An 18308-nucleotide genomic window follows, 5' to 3' on the forward strand; every position below is an offset into this window, starting at 1 on the left:
TTAGTTCCTTATGTTCAGCTTCTGGTAAAAGGTGATTAAAGCTGCCTTCTGAGCATTACAGACAGGGCTATGATCAGTTTATCATCAGTCTCACCTTCACATAGCTTAAAAAATAACATCAGTACCCATCAAATACATTAATTCAGTTGATATTCCCAGACTTGAATTAAGGAAATCTCCACAGCTGAACTAAAGTCTGCTTTGTGGAAAGAATGTTAGAACAGAAACTCCTGCCATGTTCTTAAAAACTGTAACCTATTAATTACAGCTGTCATTATTGTGAGATCACTTGAATACAAGACAGAGTACTCAGTATGCTGAATGATTTTGCTTGGGTTTCACTTTGACTAGATGAAAGACAAGGTAGCATGTGTTAAAATGTGTTTAAAAAAAAAATCTACATTCGTCCATCATCTATACCCAGGGACCTGCTGGAGCCTATCCCAGCTCTCTTTAGGTGAAAGAGAGGGGTACACCCTGGGCAGGTCACCAGTCCATCACAGGGCCACATTACAGTCAACAAAACCATCGATATATTGTACAAACTTGGATGAAATAAGATGATAAGATGATGAAGATGATAAGGTGCCCAACAAAAGAATGACATTTTATTATGTGGTTTCTAATGGAGAATGATTGTCATACTGATAAGTTATGTGATTTCAGGTGCTGGGTCATGTCACATTACACCTTTATAACTATCAAACGCTTGTGAATAAGATTATTGATAACCTTTGTGGTATGAGCATGGGCAGTTTCTGTCTTCTTGTGGTTGTTTTGTATATCTTTGTAGTTTTCTGGAGCTTTGCCATTTTGTATCTTTTCAGAATCAGTTTATCATTTATCATTTTCCTTGTTTCATATAACTTAATGCAAGCACTGTTAAACAATGACTGTGATGTAACTGTTTTACCTATCAGGTGTTAACAGATAAGTCAAGATATCAATCAAACACCTTCAGCACATGATGACATAATGTTGAGAAACAGTCTAACCAGTCAAGATGAACAAAAGACACCTGTGTCAAGGGTTTAAAAAATACTATGAAATTCAAAGTTTCAAAACAGTGTGTTTCCATAAATGCATTAACCTCAGTAATTGCAGTCATTGTTGCTGCTGATCACAGATTGTAGTGAATCTTTTTGCTTTATTGAGAAAGATGCATTGCAAATGAGGGGCATTATTTCAAAACACCTTTTAATCCATATTAAGAAGCCTACTTGATATCAGCCTTAATCAAATATTCAATAAGCATAGGATTATAGGATTCTTTAACCCAACATTTAACCATGCTGATGTTTTTTACTTGTTTTACTTAAGTAAAAGTAGCAACATCACAGTATAGAAATAGTTTGTTACAGTGACAAAATGTTTATTAATGAAAGTACAAAAATATTATCATCATAGTACATCAAACAAAAGTAAAGTAATACATATTATATTATAGAATTACAATTCTTGATACATTAAATGTAAATCAACTTAATGTTACAGCTGGTAAAGATGGAGAAAATTTAAATGATTTTACATACTGCTGGGTAAATTTTAAATGTTCACCAGGGACCAAAAAATCTTATCTATCCTATAATAATATAATTTATTTCTTGATAGTATTTATATTTTTATTTCAGGTATGGAAAACAACTATACTGTTTTCGCTCTACAATGTAGTTGTGTAAAAAAATGTATTTATAAAATGGAAAAACTCAAGTAAAGCAAAGCCAAATTGTACTCTAGTACAGGACTTGACTAAAAGTATTTAGTTAGTTTCCACCACTGTTCTTGCTCTTGTGACTCAAAGACCTAAAGATGCTAAAAAATATGACATTGTTCATTCCAGTATGGAATAATTTGTGTTCTTGTGTTACTTTCTAAAACATATCTCATAATTATGTAACACATACAATACCTGGTCATATTTGCTTATTGCAAACAAGTTTTTAAATAATGAGAAATATCAGTTCAGTGAGGTAAACCTCATACTGGGAGGTGATGTGTAGATGGTACTGTGAATATGTTTCAGAGAAAAAAATAAACACATGATATATTAGTGTTCTGCATTTGATTGCAGTTACATGTTAAATTGTAAAGTGTAATTTTTTATCATAAAACTGGATGATTTGATTTAATAGGATTATTTTTATTTGATTTATTTACAATATTATTTTTATTTGATTTATTTACAATATATTACAGTTGGCTGGAATTTTAAGCAGTGCGTTGATACTATGATCCATTTCTGAGAACTGGACTATGCTCAGGTGAAAATCTAGATGGTGTTGAGCTTCCAGTTCCTCTTCCTGACTCTGTTGAGCTGGTGTCTCCTGAGCTCAGGTCCCTTTGTGTGTCTGGTAGATGCAGATCGTACTCAAAAGATGGATTTGTCCGTCCCTGTCTGTGTCTCCTCTGAACCTCCTCAAAGATTTGAAGAACCTTCACAGCAGGTAAACAAAGGCAGACAGCATTAGTGTGAGCAGAAAACAAACTAAGACTGTGCACTCAGACTGAACACAACAGTATCTTTATTACCTTGGATTTAGGAATGAGACCCACTCTGAAGAAACCAATGTGTCCTGTTTCAATCTTAGTGCAGTCGACCACTGTAGAAGCGATGTTCTCTGGGGAGGGGCCATCACACAGAACACCATCCACCTAATCAAGCAAAATGCAGATACTGCTTACTGCAAAACATGAAAAAGTGCCTCCTGTGCTTATTATAACGAAACTATTCCCATTACCTTGTCTCCCAGCTTTGCATAAACTTGGTTATGGTGAGTTGTGTCTGCTTCCCCTGTAGGGTTGGCTGAGGTTACTGCAATAGGCCCAACCTGCAAAGAAAAACATGAATTAGACTGCTGCCTACAATTCTCACTTATTTGCAATCCAGAATTAAGGACCCTACCAGATTAATGAGGTGTGTGGCCACAGAACAGTCTGGGTTTCTGATAGCGATGCTTTGTGGAGTCCCTATGTGTTTGGCAGCTTCTCCCAAACCAAAGATGTCCATCCATGGACCTGTTTGAGACAAGAAACCACTACAATACTCAAAACATACCCAGCATGCAACATGACGAGCACACACAGTGTTACATATATAAATATACATGTGTCCAAAAACACACACACCCACCTCTGCTTATAACCATACTAATGGAGGATGGCCAAGCAGCTTCCATGAAGTCCAGCAGCAGAGGGCTCAGCAGGTGTCGCACCGGCTCCAATTGTTTGATGGAGGAGATCCACAGGGACATAGGTCGGTCCTCCGCCTGCTTCTTCACCCTGAAGTCAAACACAACAATCAAAGTTTAGGTAAACTCAATCAGTAAATGACTGCAGGCCCACACATAAAAACAGAAACTCACTTGTAAGCTTTGACCACTGCATCAGGCCTGTTGCAAGCTGCCACCAGCACATAGACTGTGTCAGTAGGCATTCCACATATGCCACCATTCTTCATGATTTCTACAGAAATGAAGAGAAGACAAAAATCTCATATTGACAACAGAAACAACACTTCATTGTAGAAACAGACCCTGATGTCTTTAGTAGCTCACCTGCTATCTGCTGAACAGATGTGGCCTTGCGGGCTGGTACATGTGGACAGACACCTGCGCCTCCCCCAACCCCACTCAGCTTGACCAAAGGTTTTCCTAAAGGGATCTGGGGGGACTGGAAGGTGCTGTTGAAAATGTGAGCCAGGAAACAATAGAAACTGACAAGGCCAAAGATGATAGTGACTCCAATGTCATAACCATAAGGCAGGTTACCCACTGCATCGAGCAAGAAGCTAATGAGAATGAGCTGGAAGGTGAAGGTGTAGGCAAACCAGGCGACATTTAGAAACAGTGCAGCAGCTGTCACTAAACAGTTAAACAGCATGAAGCTAATGATCCCGACTGCCACATTAAAGCCTCTGGTTTCACCGTACAGGCCACCGTATCGCGTCAATCCCCACACAGTCCACATCACCCCATAGAGAATAAAAACTGTGCTCTCAAAAGTCTTACCCCGAGCGAAGGCTACTGAGCCGCAGAGCAGCTGTAGAGCCCCACCAGCCACCACCACCCAGGGCAGAATCAGCACAGACAGGGGATTTCTGCCACCAACTGTGGCCGTGATGGCAAAAGCAGCCAACACGCTGCAGGCGTGACCTAACACCTCTGCATCTGCATATTTAGAATAACCCAGGTGAGGCGCGTGTAGCTCTTTATCATGTGCTCGGAGAGTAAGACACTGCATCCTATTTACTAAAGCCTTGAAACAGCCCTGCCCTGTGGGGATCATGGTAGTGGACACCATATTGAATGTGGTAATTAAAAGCATGATGGCAGAAACTACAAATATAGCTGCCTGTACACCCTCAGTGCCCCCTTGGAAGAAGCCTTGAGGCTGGGCAGCAATGGCGATACAATAGGCTACAAAGAATAATTGGTAGAGCCCCTCCAGCAAGTTCTTCTGACAGCTGAACAGGGCCAGGATGAAGAAAAGCACAGAGAAGACGACAGGGAAGGGAACGGGGGAGAAAGGCTGAATGGAGTAAAAGGAGAGGAGAGCACTGTAGCCCTCTGCAAATTTCAGCAGAGCAGTGAAGCCATAAAAAGTGGCAGCTAGTGTGTCCATGGCTCGGTAAAAAAGGATGCACATGCCAAGCTGGAAGACTCCAGCTGTCCATAGCCAGGGGACATGACCTGTGGAGAGCTTGGGGACCACACCTAACAGAGGACAAGCCAGCACAGAGGCAGACAGTAAGTTCATCACCAAACCCACAGACACAGCATCACTACACCCCTGGTTCTGCTCTGTTTTGACTTCAGCTTTTTTCTTCAGGCCTGTTCCTGGAGGTTCCACTTTACCCTGAGTGATAGTTGACAGCAGACGTCCAAAACCAAAGTAAACACCCACCAGACAGACAAGGAGGTAGTTAGCAGCTGTGGCAGACTGACCAAAACCTGCAGCCGACAGGCTGGCGATTTGATGGGCACATGCCAAGCTAATACCAACAGCTATGAGACAAATAACGGCTTTTTTTACTAGGACTGCAACTACGCCTATGATGAGCAGAGCCAAGGTAAATGCTGCCAGACCAGGGACCAGAGAGGATCTTAACTCTGTGGGCTGCAGCACCCCCTGGCCCACCAGGATGTACACCAGACCTGAGCCACACCACAGGGCAGAGACAGTCAGACACAGAACAGAAAACAGCTGGGCGTGGGACAGACTGCGCCGGACACCTAAAAGACAAAACATAAACAGAGCAGAGGTGGGAGGATTATGATTTAAACACAAATCAACCAATTAGTAGAAATTAACTAAATAAATCCAGTAATATGTTTTCATCAATTCCAACCTGCATAAGCTAAGAGGGCTGCAATGATGAGGAGCAGAATCCCCAGAGCAGTAAAGGGGATGAGGTTTTTTTCAGGAGAGCTGGCATAGCTGTTCACCAAAAGGAGGAGAGAACCTGAAAATCAGAATAAAACTCATCATCTAGAGCCACCTGCTGCTGACTGAAAAACAATAAAATCCAAATAGCTTAACTGTCTGCCTTAAAGTATGACTGTGACATTTCCCTGTTTTAATTTACTCTCATGATTTTTAAATATTTACTATTATAAAGTATAATGTAATTTCATTTTTACCATATATCACACGATACTTTATATTTTATATATGAAATAAATTCCATTTAGGATATATTTAGATTTCAAAAACTAGGCAAGGCAGTCTGCGTTTTCCTATCAAGATACTGGGTGTCACATTGAAATATTGAAAGTAGGCGACATGATAAATTCAAAGTAAATAAAATCTTACCGCCAGAGATGCCAAGAATACCCACGGACACATGCAGCGACTGAACTTGAGCCATCGCAAAACTGACTCTGAAGGCTCCGGTGCTCCGCTTTAAAGAGGTGCGTGTGACGTCATCACGCAGGGAAAACCCCCAAAGCCGTATCTATGGGGAATGATAGATATAGATCCGTGGAAAACTATCCTATCAACTCCTAAAGTGACTATTGTGTCTCTAACGTCACATTACAGATCATGGTATCGTGATACAGCAGCTAATATAATAGCAGCAATAGTTATTTATACCATTGTTACATTGGTTGAAAAATAAATTCACAAAATATGAAGAGCTTACCTCACATCTGGAACATGAATGATGTTATTACTCACAATATAAATGAATGGCCCCAATATAGTATCTCATATATGTGTATTTATATATATATATATATATATATATAATAATATTATATATATATATATATATATATATATAATAATAATAATAATATTTTTATTATTAATAATATATATATATATATATATATATATATATATATATATATATATATTATTAATCTGTGATCTTTTATTGCACTGAATGTGCACAATGACATTAACTGGGTCATGTTTTTGTGGCACCTTTCAGGTGCATGATGTCATCATTTTAGACAGCAGGGTGTACAAGGAAGCAGGACAGGTAGACTGGACTAGAACAAGTCTGCTTTAGAGCTGAGACAACACACCTATACTGAACAACTCCATTACACAGACTTAAATACACTGTGACAACAGCTAAATCTACACTCCCTACTTACTTCATCAGTTCTTTCTAATAACATATTAGGAGCAAATACATTGATATTAGACAATGAATTGCCCTTTAAAATACATGAGGGATGTAGTGAAATGATCAATATCCATATTCTATTGCATTTGTTCATTCAAGCATGGTCTTCCACATCAAGCTTAAACATCTTTTTATAAATTGTCCCTTATGGTTCTGGTGTTGGCAGCAGCAGCCCTCCTACCTCACCTGGCTCTCTAAATATCTTAGTTAAACATGTATGACAGGAATCCAAGGAACAGTTAGTCCAGTGTTCTTCATATCTCATAGAGGACTTTATAATGTTATGACTGTTATGTTAGCTGAAATGGTGCTCATCAAGTGTTTTATTGGAATAGGCGTTATGGTGAAACAGAGAAATTGACTTAGGAAGTCCCTGTTTCCATTCTGATTGTTTGTTTTTATTTAGTCTTAAACAAATTCTCACCTTGGCATATCACACTTATATTAACCTGATATGATATCTCTTTAACGTTCAGATCAGTCATTTGGTAGAGCACAGTCTTGTTGAGAAATGTTGATGAACACAGGAACAATATACCCCACAAAAACTGTGGGCTATAAAAAAACGAAATAAATAACTAAAACAGTGATTATTTGTAGTTTTTACTGAGTTATTATTGCCCTATGGAGATTAAAAGAAACATTGTTTTTCTTAGTGGTGATGTTAAAGGGATATTGACAACGTATTTAACATTTTTAGTAATTATACTCCACACAGTACAATCACAAGTGTTAAATTGACACTAAAGTGTTTTTATGTGAACACTGGACACATATAAACAATGGAAATGTACAATTGAAATGTGTGTGTGTGTGTGTGTTTGTGTGTGTGTGTGTGTGTGTGAGGGTGTGTGTGTGTGTGTGTGTGTGTGTGAGAAATGTAGAAATGTGCATGAAGGACTACTCCATTCATGGTTCAACGTTTACTGATTCACTTGGTTCATGATGCAGTGGTTTGCACTTTGGGACTGGAACAACAGTTAATGATTTAACTGAGGTGTAAGGAACATTTGCTCAAACCTGTGAACGTATGCCTAGTAAGACTTAGCTTCTGGTGTTATTTTTAACGCTTTATTTTGTAAATAGAATGGAGGGTTGGTACATTTGCAGGAGGAAACACTAATCTGAAAACCTCTTTTATCGTTGATTCATCATTCATTTATTGTGATTTTATTATCACAGCACAATGTGTTACATCTTAACAACGTTTTTATGTTTTAAATAAAGAACAAAACAAACTTCTATGGAACAGAGCTTTGTGTACTAAATAATATACAGTATTTATTAAGCTTTAAAGAGTCTGAGATCCATAAATCTAAAGCCCAGAAAGAAAAATCTGTTGTAAAAGTTGTATATGCCGCAGCAATAAAACAACATTTTATTATTATTAGTTTGAAATCTTTTCACAGTTAATAGATGGTCATTACTAAATGCCATAGTGTAAACTATAGAAATCTGCAATCATTTTCAATAAGTTATATTAATCATAAACAGAAACAGGGACAGACATTTGCAGTAAATAAGAAATATTGCTATAATGTATAGAAGCAATGGATCTTGCAAGAGGAAGTATTTCAGTCGCTGTTGGAGAAATGATCGAACTTGTCTGTTCCACAGGCCAAAACCGTAGCATGAAATTTCCTGGGACGGTTGGGATCCTAACAGGAACAGAGAGAGGATAATTACAAATACCAAGTGTAAGACTATGAAATTAAAACCTGCTCAGATATATATATGACAAAAATCTCCATTTAATCTTGGCTCACCTGTATTGGATATGCACAGGTGGGAACATAACGTATGACAAACCCACAGCGTCTCTTTTGTGACGTGTTGGCATCACTGGCATGGACAAGGAATCCATCATGAATCTATGAAGCAAATTCAAAATCCAGTTTAATTCGCCTTGTAATGTACTCTAACGTATTGATAACAGACCTTTAAGCAATAGAAAAATGCACTCACAGACATCTGTCCAGCTAACAGAGGGCAAAACACTGTTTCCTCCACCTGCACCAGCTCCTCTGGGATCTCCTGGTTGACTGACAGCATGTTTCCAGGGCGAATGGCTTGGCGATGGGGCAACATGCCTGAGCAGTGGCTGCCTGCAAGGACACACACAAACAAAAGTTCAAATCTGACGAAGTAAGGTCTTGATTTCAGAACATACATTTTATCTTTAGTTGCAATCAAAGCATAAATTGAAAACCTTAGTTTAGAATTGATGGGAGATGGGAGAAACTTTTCATGGCTTTTCAACTCTACATTTATTTAGTTAAGGCCCAACCAGGACAATGGGGCTAAAGCCATCAGCTTCCATTAGAAACATATTTGTAGAGTAAATGAGGTACCTGGGATAACCTGAAGGGCGCCGTTCTCTTTCAGTGAGTCATCTAAAGCGAGCCACACAGAGAGAACAGGGCCACCAGCCACACCCCAATATCTGCAAACACAATTACAGTTAAACACAAGAAAACAAAATACTTTCTCTGAATCCAATAAACTGTGTTTCTTCGCTATGTAAAGTTTACCTCATGTCCTGATGCCAGGCCACGTATGGAAGCACATCCTCACCAATACCCCCATCAGGCTTGGTTTCTTCTTCTTCACTCCCCTGAACGTTGCCTGGTTTGAGTGTTGGGTATTTACAGATAAAACGGGAGTCCAGCAGGATGACATCAGGGCCCAGGATGGCTTTGACCACTTCTAAGACTTGCGGATGTTTGGTCAGACCCATCACCCACGGATACTGGAGGTGAACATTGTGGAGGCTGTACTGGGTATAATTTTCACCTGGAAATACACACAAAGACATACTGCTCACACTATCTGAACAACACTGCAGCCTCATCATATCTCTCTTATAGTGTTTTATGCTAAACAATAAGATGGACATCCTAATATTAGAAACTGCATTATGGTACTGTGTTGTTAATGAGATAAATTAGACTCCCTAATTTACACAGTTGTAATGAATTTAGCTCATATCTGTTGTTAGTTTGTCTCCACACTCCTTTCTCCCAGACCCCTATGGTACTTACCAAATTCCTTCTCCAGCTCAGAAAATGCATATCTGGCCTCCCTCAGCTCCATTTCATCCAGTACAGGCAGCCCTGAAAGGAAACCCTGCTCATTGTAGATCTCCTGCAGTTTAGCTGTAGATGTAGTCATCTCTTCTGGACTATCTCGCTGCTGATGCCTCAGGCTTTCTGCTTCCAAAATTTAGAAGGTAGAGACTGTTGGTGCAGGTTGGGAGGGAGAAGAGAAAGGCAAGTAGGTTGAGTATGGCTAAATTCAGTGCAAGAAATGAATATTTATCTTGTTTTTTCGTCTGCTTTTCCAGTTGGTCTAAACTTTAGCTGTTTGTGGAGACATAAAAAGAAAGCACTGACCAACAGCTCAGATGGGAAAACCTGTGACCACATTTAGGTGGGTCACAGTAAGCCCCAAGATGGTCTTCTTCTGCTTCAAGACCAATATAACTATCGTGACTACACCTCAGGACCCATCTGAACCACGTTTACTGTCCATGTTGAAAGTGTCTTTGTTAAATTATAATTATCTGCTGGCTTAACACAGGTCCAGAAAAGAATGTGACATTTGTTACAGAAAAAGCCAAGGATCTGATGATGCTGTGAGTGATGTGTCAGTGCCTTACTTGCTGACCTAGTCTTTTTATTAAGTAAAGTGGCAAACACACAGGTGCTCAATTTTAGAGTGCTAAATGATTGAAAATTATTACATCAACATAACATCAGCAGTATTTCGGCATTTTATCCTGTTCAGGTAGATTACATATAATTACTTTATAAACAGCATAACCTGTTGGCATTTTACTCTAAGAAAAAATGCACAGTTTGCATTTTGTCATGTATTAACTGGCAAGTACTACTGCAGTAAGCATTATGTAGTGTCCATACCTTTCTGCTGATCAGTCTTCTCTTGTTCTCTTCTGAGTCTAGAAGCTGGATACTGCCAAGGCTTCTGTGGCCAAGATTATATATTAGCCACAGACCATCATAGGGAAACTCCACTTGCGTTACCAGTGCCTTCATCTGTCTGCATGCTATACATTACGTCACAGAATTGTTCCAAGAACCAAGTGAAAGAGTAAAACATATAACACATAGTTTGTCTATGCCTTATTGTGTAGTCGAGGTGTGGTGTTACATCAAGACATTTTTTACCTAAAGTAACATGAAACCTGTTTTTCTTTGCAGGAATTATGTGTCAGGCACTCAAGAACCTTGTCATGTTTTACAGGCAGGAAGCAAATACAGAAGCTATTTTTAGTCTAAAATTAACATGCCTTTTTTAGTTCCCAGTGACCTATAAAATCAGACAATCCTTTTCCAGTTATCACATCCTTATATTTAACATTTTCATTTCCTTTTCAGGTGGTTAATGAAGGGATGGTGACTGATCACAGGACAAAGGTGTATTTTATATTCATAGGGAATGTGTGGACAGGGTTGGTTGAAAAACTAAATAAATGAAAGGAGAAATCTTGCACATTAATGTACAACATTCTAGCCATCTTCTTTTTTGTTATATAGGATTATCATGATTTTTACAGTTCCATTTTTCTTTTTATTTCACAATTCACAATTCACATCAAGATATTAGTGTACTCATTTTTACATTTCTGATTTATTACAAATGTTAAGTTAAGGAAATGTTTTAAAGGAGGTTTTGTGAGAAACTTTACAGAAGAAAAGTCGTAACCCTGTGTGGCAGCAGTTTCAGTTGAGCTACAGACCAGTGACCAATAAGACCAAATGACTAAGACTGTAACTATATCAGCTTCCTTCAGTCACAGCATGGACATGAGTTATGCAGCAAACTGCTGAGGGTGATCTATTACCCAATAACAACTGTTCTAATGACCACTTACAATAAATGCAACTTCCCTGTCTTTTTCTGACATCATTTCACACATATTTTTATCATGTACTATGCTGTGATAATGAGAAAAGAAAGTGAAAAAAAAAAATTCACAAACTTTAACATAATCCAGTAAAGAATTAAACAAATACAAAAAAAGCTGATAAAGTGGATATTTTCATCCTGTTGAAATAAACCAGCAAAACACTTAGATATGTTTTTCTTATTCATTTTATTATTTATACAGATTTAAAATTTAAGAACTTACTATCCAGGTCAGAGTATACTAAAAACCTTTAATTTTAGAGATGAAATATATTAGAAAAATATGTTAGATATATTGAATATCCTAGGTACCAAAATTAATAACTCTTGGCGTTACATGATCTCTTATAGACTGTAAACTACATTTAAAAGTTAACATTTCATTATTCATGTGAAGCTTCAGAAAAAAAACACCTTAAATGTATCTGACCCTCAGATGTCTTCATGCTGCCCCTATATTACTCTACATTTATCATTTGTCAGCATAAATCAGATTGTGTTTCCATTAAAAAGGTAGATGGACAACGGAAAATAGACAACAAAAGCAGTTAACATTTCGACTCTCTACAGTGGCTGTGTCTTCAAGGTGAGACTTAGAACAAATTATATTATTTGATTTTCCTGAGTTGAAACTTCATGTCCCATGTGTGCATGATCACGGTGTCTCCCTTGGAGCCTCTGTTTTACTCTTTGTCCTTGTTTGGGTGCTTGGGGCAGAGAGGGTGGTGTTGCTTTCTTTTTTCTCCACTTTGTGTTCTCTTGTCTCCTCCTAGTGGCTGCTGCTCGTTATTGCAGCGGTGAACAAGCACAGGCTCCTTGTTTTGAGGTGTTTTCCTCAACAACAGCCGCTGCAGCATCTGTTTGTCAGACCGCTCCCGTCTGAAGTCATCTTCATAAACTTTGAGCTGTAGTAATGTTACAACAGAAGAAAAGTTTTAAAAAGAATTACTGTGATTTATGTCCGTGATTTATGAAACTAGACAGCACATAGGTTTAATTACTTAGATTGAAGTATGAATGTATTTATGTGTCACATACATTTGTATATGTGTTTGTGTGCATGTGTACCGACAATTAAAAGACTACCTGCTCTTGCAGTAGTGCCACCTGTTGGTGCGTTTCCTCCCTCTTCTTCCTCAGCCTCCAGTTCTCCTGCAGTGTGTGTTTGTGGTTGTTATGCTCTGTCTGATATTCTGCTTCGTAAATCTGAGTCTGCTGACACAACACATCAATATGGCAGTGAACCAATATCAAAGCAATATCTTGTGTTCTGCAGATATTTTATTATGAGAAAATCTAAGGAAAGCATAGTGCCACCACTTGGTGGTGCAGTTTCACTGTCAAAGTCACGTCTGTGTTTAGACAAACAAATCTTCCCCTGGCAACAGTGAGTTGACATCAGTTCTGTTTTCATAACATCAGAAACGGGAACATTTTTGATGCTGCCCTGAAGACAGAAGCCCACCTGACATCTTAGTGCCTCCAGCTGCTCTTTTAAATTCTGCACTTCTTGCTGGGTGTCTCCCGGTGCTCCCAGCGGGGTGCTGCTGCTTTGGCTTTTTCCTTGGTGCCCTGCCTGTGAGCTGGAAGAGGCTGAGATAAAGGAGGATGCGGGGCTGTATCCTGAGACTTGCCCGGGCGTCAGGTCAGGACCTCCAACTGGATTTCTGGTGGGGCACGAAACAGGACCACGTACCATAGCACTACAGCTGCCCTTCAGTGAAAACATAAGCCAGCTTGATGATCGGCATTCAAGAGAACACTGACAGAAAAAAATAGAATAAACTGAGCATGTGTCTACAGACACACTGACAGGTGTAATACCTGGGTGGCAGATGTGTAGTCTCTGTCAGGCTGGTGCATTCTGTTCTCTAACAGTCTGATGTATTCTTGCAGCTCCTGGTTTTTCTTCAACTCCTGCATCAACGCTTGCTCATAATACTCGTTTGCACTCTGCAGCCCCATGTGGAATGGTAAACATGATACATATGTGTTATCTACCACAATCAGAATCTGCTAGAGGCCAATCCATGGCTTAGGAATTCCCCTGATACAGTATCTACACCTAATTCTGAGTATCTACAAAATATCAATGCACTGATTTTGTGGCTTTGTGAGTGTTTATTGTATAGTTGTGCATTTACCTGCTGTTGCTCCATTTTGAGCAGCAGTCTGCTGTTGAGGTGTTTGATGGCGTTGTTCTCCAGCTCCAAACTCTCCAGTCTGTGCTGTAGTCCCAGAGTTGCACTGCGATACACCTGGTCCCAGTCCTCATTCAGCTTCATCAGCTGTAATACACCGCCACCATCACCTTCATCATCATTATTGACACATAATCAAAACTGCCATTGCCTCCATCACTGCCACTGATAGCATCATTCATTGTATAGTGTAGTGTCAGTCATTGTCAGTGTGTCCGCTCAGCAACATCAGGATCAGGAAGTGAATTTAGGTTCGTGAGATTAGGCACCCTATATTTGTGCATTGATAAAGTATTTGACAGTTTATAGCAGTTGGTTGGGAAAATCGTTTTTCCTTCGCTCTTTTTTTAAGGCAGCGTCTAATTAAAATTAGGAAGCAAAGGTTGTATAATTGAGAAAAATGTAACGAATTCTTCACAGCTTAGAAGCAGCTTTCACACAACGCCCACAGCCCTCTACTGGTTGTCAGAGAGAAATAGATGTAGCTGCCAACATCAGCTGTAGACCTGTAGAGAATCTGCACTAGTTTAAGGTGATATACCTCTTTGTTGACTCTGCGGAGCTCAGTGTTCTTGTTAAGCAGCAGCAGTTTCTCCTGGTCAGTGGACGTGACTGTCATACTCTCAGTGATCAGAGTGACCTGCTCCTCTGTGGAAAGCAACCTGTCACCCGCAGGACTGACTTCCTCTGTCCTGCACACACACATGCATACACACATACAGTTCATGCATGGATGCATACTCAAAGGGTATGTCCCTTAAATAAAATCATAATGAAGAACACAGAGGATTTCCAGTAATAAGCAAACACATGTACACACACACACACACACACACACACAAAATGTCAGGGTACTTTTGAACACCCACTCACACAAAGTGCACTTACAATTGTATCAGAGCTATTATGCACACCCACCCACCCACACACACGTGTAGTCACATTACACACTCAAGACACACACACAGACACACACACACACGTGTACTCACATTACACACTCAAGACACACACACACACACGTGTACTCACATTACACACTCAAGACACACACACACACACACACACACACACACACACACGCACACACACACACAGCAGTGTATTCTTCTGCATCTGCTCAATCAAAATCTGTGTTAGGATGTATATATTGATAGCCTCTGGAAACAATGTGGGTAATGATCTCTAAAAATGTTGATTTCTGTTGAACCTCTAAGAGAACAGAATCATTTTTTGCAGATTAATTAGTCAAACTAGCTTACTTTCCTACCTGTTGTGAGGTCTTTTTCTAAAATGAATAGCTGACAGGGATGCTGCAGAGATCTAAAGCCCAAGGGGAAGCTGCTCAGGCAAGAGCATACAACTCTGCTTGTAGCCCCCAGGGCTTCTTCACACAAACATACTGTTGGATGGCTGTAACCTCAAAGAGCTAAGTACTACAAAAAATCAATATGCGATCATCTCTCATCCTCCTTACGGCTAAACTCCCCCACAACCACATATTTTCATCCACTTATGTACAGTGTGCTACGTGAAAACTGTTACACAATTTCAGTGATTGTTGTGTTGTTAGGTCAAGACAGTACAAATGGAAAAATGCAGGTTTATTATTGTATTGTATTACTGTAATGCCAAAATGGCATATACTGTAAAAATACTGTATTCCTGACAAGATCCCTGTACCTTTGAGAACTTAGCTTAGCACAATAACAGGAAACAATGGGAAACAGCTAAACTGGTCCTGTCCAACGCACACACACACACACACACACACACACACACACACACACACAACCACTTCAGAGGTACTGTACCCTTTTACGGGGGATTATTTTTTTTGTGGGACTATTTCACAACTGAGACTAGTGATTTTTCTGGACTTTCCGCTGCTTACACTACAGCAATGACTGTAAAACCACAAGTTCTTAATTTTGTCTTGGATTTTTGCTTAACAAGATATAGTACACAGATAACACAGCTGCTATCTATAGCCTCATATTTTAGGTACTGGTATGAATGGCATCAATCCTCTCATCTAACTAATTAGTGCATTTTATAAAATGAAGAGTTGTGCCTTTAATAAAACTAATAAAACCCCTGGACTACATTGAAATGTAGCTTAAAACATGGGCAGTTTACCTGCTTTCTAAAAGTTGTTATCCTAGAGCGTGGATGTACTCCCTACAAGATGTATTTCTAGTTTCCTCATCAGATAATCAGAAAGGGCTATTATAGAAAAGAAAGGCTTACCCAGAATCAAAACTTGTGTCTGAATCTACATACTAAACCATCTGTCATCTCTCTGGGTTCAGTAAGGCAGAAAAGGGCTTTAGGTCTATTGTTGCTAATAAGGGAATCGTCCACACAGAACAAATAGATCTGCAATTTGGGAAGTGTAGGATAAAGGCAAAAGCTGCAATGAAGCAAAATGAAATAAAACAGAGCCTAAATTGGCTAGTATGACCACAAAGTGCTAACACAGCCATGTTGAAACCGTGTCTTATACCACAACATACTCCATATCACCTGATTCAGAGACTTTTGCCTTCCAGCTTCCTCGATGGCAAATATATTCACGTGTGCACACCCAATTTCACAAGTATTTCAATCATATACTGCGTTGGAAAGACACTATGCTGATTCACTGTCACACCATAGGATAGTGAGGGGGATATCTTTCCTTCTTGCTGTGGAAACTCTGACAAATATCACTTTAAAGCTGTCCCTGTGTGTAGCTGGTCAATGGTCACAGTCAGATCCCCATAGGTTGAGGAGGAGAGAAGTGTTAAGTTTCACTATTTCAACATGGTTATTTTAAGGGTGACTAATCATTTGTGTAGGCACTGTAGTCATGGCATTTATAAAGTGGACCCACATTAAACAGCATAACTATTAGTCACTTAATCTTAAAATGATATAATAGATACAATGAAATTTTATTTGATCTTTTTACACAACAGCATATGAGAGAATGAACTGAAGCCTGTGTCTTTATGAATTTATGGGGAACTTCACACTTTTATAGGTTACAAATAAGGATCAAATAGCTGATCATACTAATCAAGTTTGGTAAAAGCATGTGCTGGTCTCAATTACATGAACAGTGTAGTACAGTGTGTACCACATAGTACAACATGTCTACAATAAGTACTAGAATAACAAAAACACAAAAATGGTTAAAATTTGTTAACAGGTGCCGACTGAACTTTAAGGTAGTATTAAGACTGTTTAAGGCTCTGGGTGAGGCAAGACACAAGTTTTATTAAATTAGTATTTCACTTTTTGGTGTTCCTGTTTTTGTGTCTACCTTGTATATATATATATATATATATATATATATACTATATACCAGCTATATAATGCTAACATACATACCATAATTCATCAGTTGATTTGTGTTCCTGTTGGCTCTGAGGAAGGCTGTTGTCACTGTTAGGTGAAGTATCTTTCTGTGTGCCTGCAGCTGCTGATGATGAGGATGATAATGATAGAGAAGATGACAAAGACAGCACGTCTCCATCCATGACTGATCAATTCTTCAAATTGGGTGAAATCTGAAACAAAATGTAGATGCTGCTATGATCAGGGCGAAATTTCTGTTCATAAATCCTCCACAAAGCATGTGGTGGAAAGTAAATAGTGTCATCAGTATTGATACGTAGCAAAAAGAGGAAGTAGCCGAGACCAAGAGCCACATGATGCAGAGTTTAGAGAAAAGGAAGTGACGGCCAAACTTTTTCAGCTTTATGTTAAAGAGGGCCTGTCCCACTGTGGTTAGCAGTTTAAATGTGACGTACCTCACGCAGTGTGACCGAGTTGACATGCTGTTTTGTTTTGACATAACTGGGAGAATCTGGGAAACTCCACTCAGGGGTAGGATGTTTGTGTGTGTGTTGATGCTTGCATCTTTGTGTGCTTGTTGCTTGTTAGCTGAGCTGTCTTATGTTTTTGAATGAACATTTCAGGAAAGCTCTACAGGAGCTGAATAGATATGCATAATTTCTCCATGATTTTAGATTGCAGAATATGTAATTGATAATGATGGTATGATAATGCATACATTTATTCATGACAAATAATAATAGGGTCAGGCTGAATGCTTTTGCAAGTCTGCTCATTACTAGGAAAGTGGGCTGCAACAGGTTAATTAGGAAATCACATGTTCATCCAAGGGGCAATCAAGTAAATGAAAGGATTTTCTGTTAATTATCCTCTTAGTTCAGTTAAGCTGTCTTTTATTAAAACTAAAAGAATTAATTTGCCATCCTGTTTCCTACATGTTCTCCACAGAGAGTCCAAAAGATTCAAGGCCACCTGTGGTAAAGAAGTTGTGAGAAACAGGTACCCATGACAAATATAAGAGCTGCAGTGTAAAAAAAAAAAAGTCCTATTCTGAAGCTGATATCAGATATCTGTTTATGTTGAGAGGTCAAAAATAGGTGTTCTGAAACTTTACCAGTAAAGGTAAATGTCAGCATCATTGTTTTCTTGCACATTATATTATGTTTAGTATGGTAGAAATAAAAGATTTCAAGGTCTCA

At 39.0% G+C, this 18308-nt stretch overlaps 3 protein-coding genes across 4 annotated transcripts; all 3 read right to left on the reverse strand.

The window, feature by feature from the left end:
• Window positions 1-1544: 1544 nt before the first annotated feature.
• LOC113144571 (uncharacterized) lies at window positions 1545-5866 on the reverse strand. Its single transcript, XM_026330728.1, has 9 exons — window positions 5812-5866; window positions 5348-5461; window positions 3555-5231; window positions 3363-3462; window positions 3131-3279; window positions 2903-3015; window positions 2739-2828; window positions 2530-2652; window positions 1545-2433 (listed from the first exon to the last, which is right to left on the reverse strand). The coding sequence occupies exons 1-9, from the start codon at window positions 5864-5866 to the stop codon at window positions 2227-2229; spliced, it is 2628 nt and encodes an 875-aa protein (XP_026186513.1). The 3' UTR covers window positions 1545-2226.
• Window positions 5867-7740: 1874 nt separating this feature from the next.
• LOC113144582 (phytanoyl-CoA dioxygenase domain-containing protein 1) lies at window positions 7741-10659 on the reverse strand. 2 transcript variants are annotated; one of them, XM_026330744.1, is made up of 7 exons: window positions 10558-10659; window positions 9679-9846; window positions 9169-9430; window positions 8989-9080; window positions 8603-8742; window positions 8404-8508; window positions 7741-8295 (listed from the first exon to the last, which is right to left on the reverse strand). In XM_026330744.1, the coding sequence occupies exons 2-7, from the start codon at window positions 9806-9808 to the stop codon at window positions 8212-8214; spliced, it is 813 nt and encodes a 270-aa protein (XP_026186529.1). In that variant the 5' UTR covers window positions 9809-9846; window positions 10558-10659; the 3' UTR covers window positions 7741-8211. The 2 variants fall into 2 exon arrangements, with proteins under 2 accessions (XP_026186529.1, XP_026186528.1); XM_026330743.1 differs by having other exon boundaries at window positions 7742-8295; window positions 9679-9873; window positions 10558-10643.
• A 1075-nt stretch (window positions 10660-11734) lies between these two features.
• LOC113144580 (uncharacterized) lies at window positions 11735-17488 on the reverse strand. The gene is made up of 7 exons (XM_026330741.1): window positions 17143-17488; window positions 14309-14459; window positions 13711-13854; window positions 13391-13519; window positions 13032-13280; window positions 12653-12778; window positions 11735-12471 (listed from the first exon to the last, which is right to left on the reverse strand). Exons 1-7 carry the CDS (start codon window positions 17289-17291, stop codon window positions 12250-12252), a joined length of 1170 nt encoding a protein of 389 aa, XP_026186526.1. The 5' UTR covers window positions 17292-17488; the 3' UTR covers window positions 11735-12249.
• Window positions 17489-18308: the final 820 nt, after the last annotated feature.

Source organism: Mastacembelus armatus, chromosome 10 (assembly GCF_900324485.2).
Source record: "Mastacembelus armatus chromosome 10, fMasArm1.2, whole genome shotgun sequence".
Lineage (NCBI taxonomy): Eukaryota > Metazoa > Chordata > Actinopteri > Synbranchiformes > Mastacembelidae > Mastacembelus > Mastacembelus armatus.

What these genes read in the sequence shown, in the direction of transcription:
- LOC113144571 (XM_026330728.1), bottom strand. Translation starts at nt 5,866, where the DNA reads ATGGCTCAAGTTCAGTCGCTGCATGTGTCCGTGGGTATTCTTGGCATC. An exon ending in TATTCTTGGCATCTCTGGCG is followed by an intron (nt 5,462 to 5,811) that starts GTAAGATTTTAT and finishes TCTGATTTTCAG; the next exon opens with GTTCTCTCCTCCTTTTGGTG. An exon ending in TAGTATGGTTATAAGCAGAG is followed by an intron (nt 3,016 to 3,130) that starts GTGGGTGTGTGT and finishes TGTCTCAAACAG; the next exon opens with GTCCATGGATGGACATCTTT.
- LOC113144582 (XM_026330744.1), bottom strand. Translation starts at nt 9,808, where the DNA reads ATGACTACATCTACAGCTAAACTGCAGGAGATCTACAATGAGCAGGGT. An exon ending in TGAGCTGGAGAAGGAATTTG is followed by an intron (nt 9,431 to 9,678) that starts GTAAGTACCATA and finishes GTGTATTTCCAG; the next exon opens with GTGAAAATTATACCCAGTAC. An exon ending in CCTGTGCATATCCAATACAG is followed by an intron (nt 8,296 to 8,403) that starts GTGAGCCAAGAT and finishes TGTTCCTGTTAG; the next exon opens with GATCCCAACCGTCCCAGGAA.
- LOC113144580 (XM_026330741.1), bottom strand. Translation starts at nt 17,291, where the DNA reads ATGGATGGAGACGTGCTGTCTTTGTCATCTTCTCTATCATTATCATCC. An exon ending in TCCGCAGAGTCAACAAAGAG is followed by an intron (nt 13,855 to 14,308) that starts GTATATCACCTT and finishes GGTGTATTACAG; the next exon opens with CTGATGAAGCTGAATGAGGA. An exon ending in TCAAAATGGAGCAACAGCAG is followed by an intron (nt 13,520 to 13,710) that starts GTAAATGCACAA and finishes ATGGGGCTGCAG; the next exon opens with AGTGCAAACGAGTATTATGA.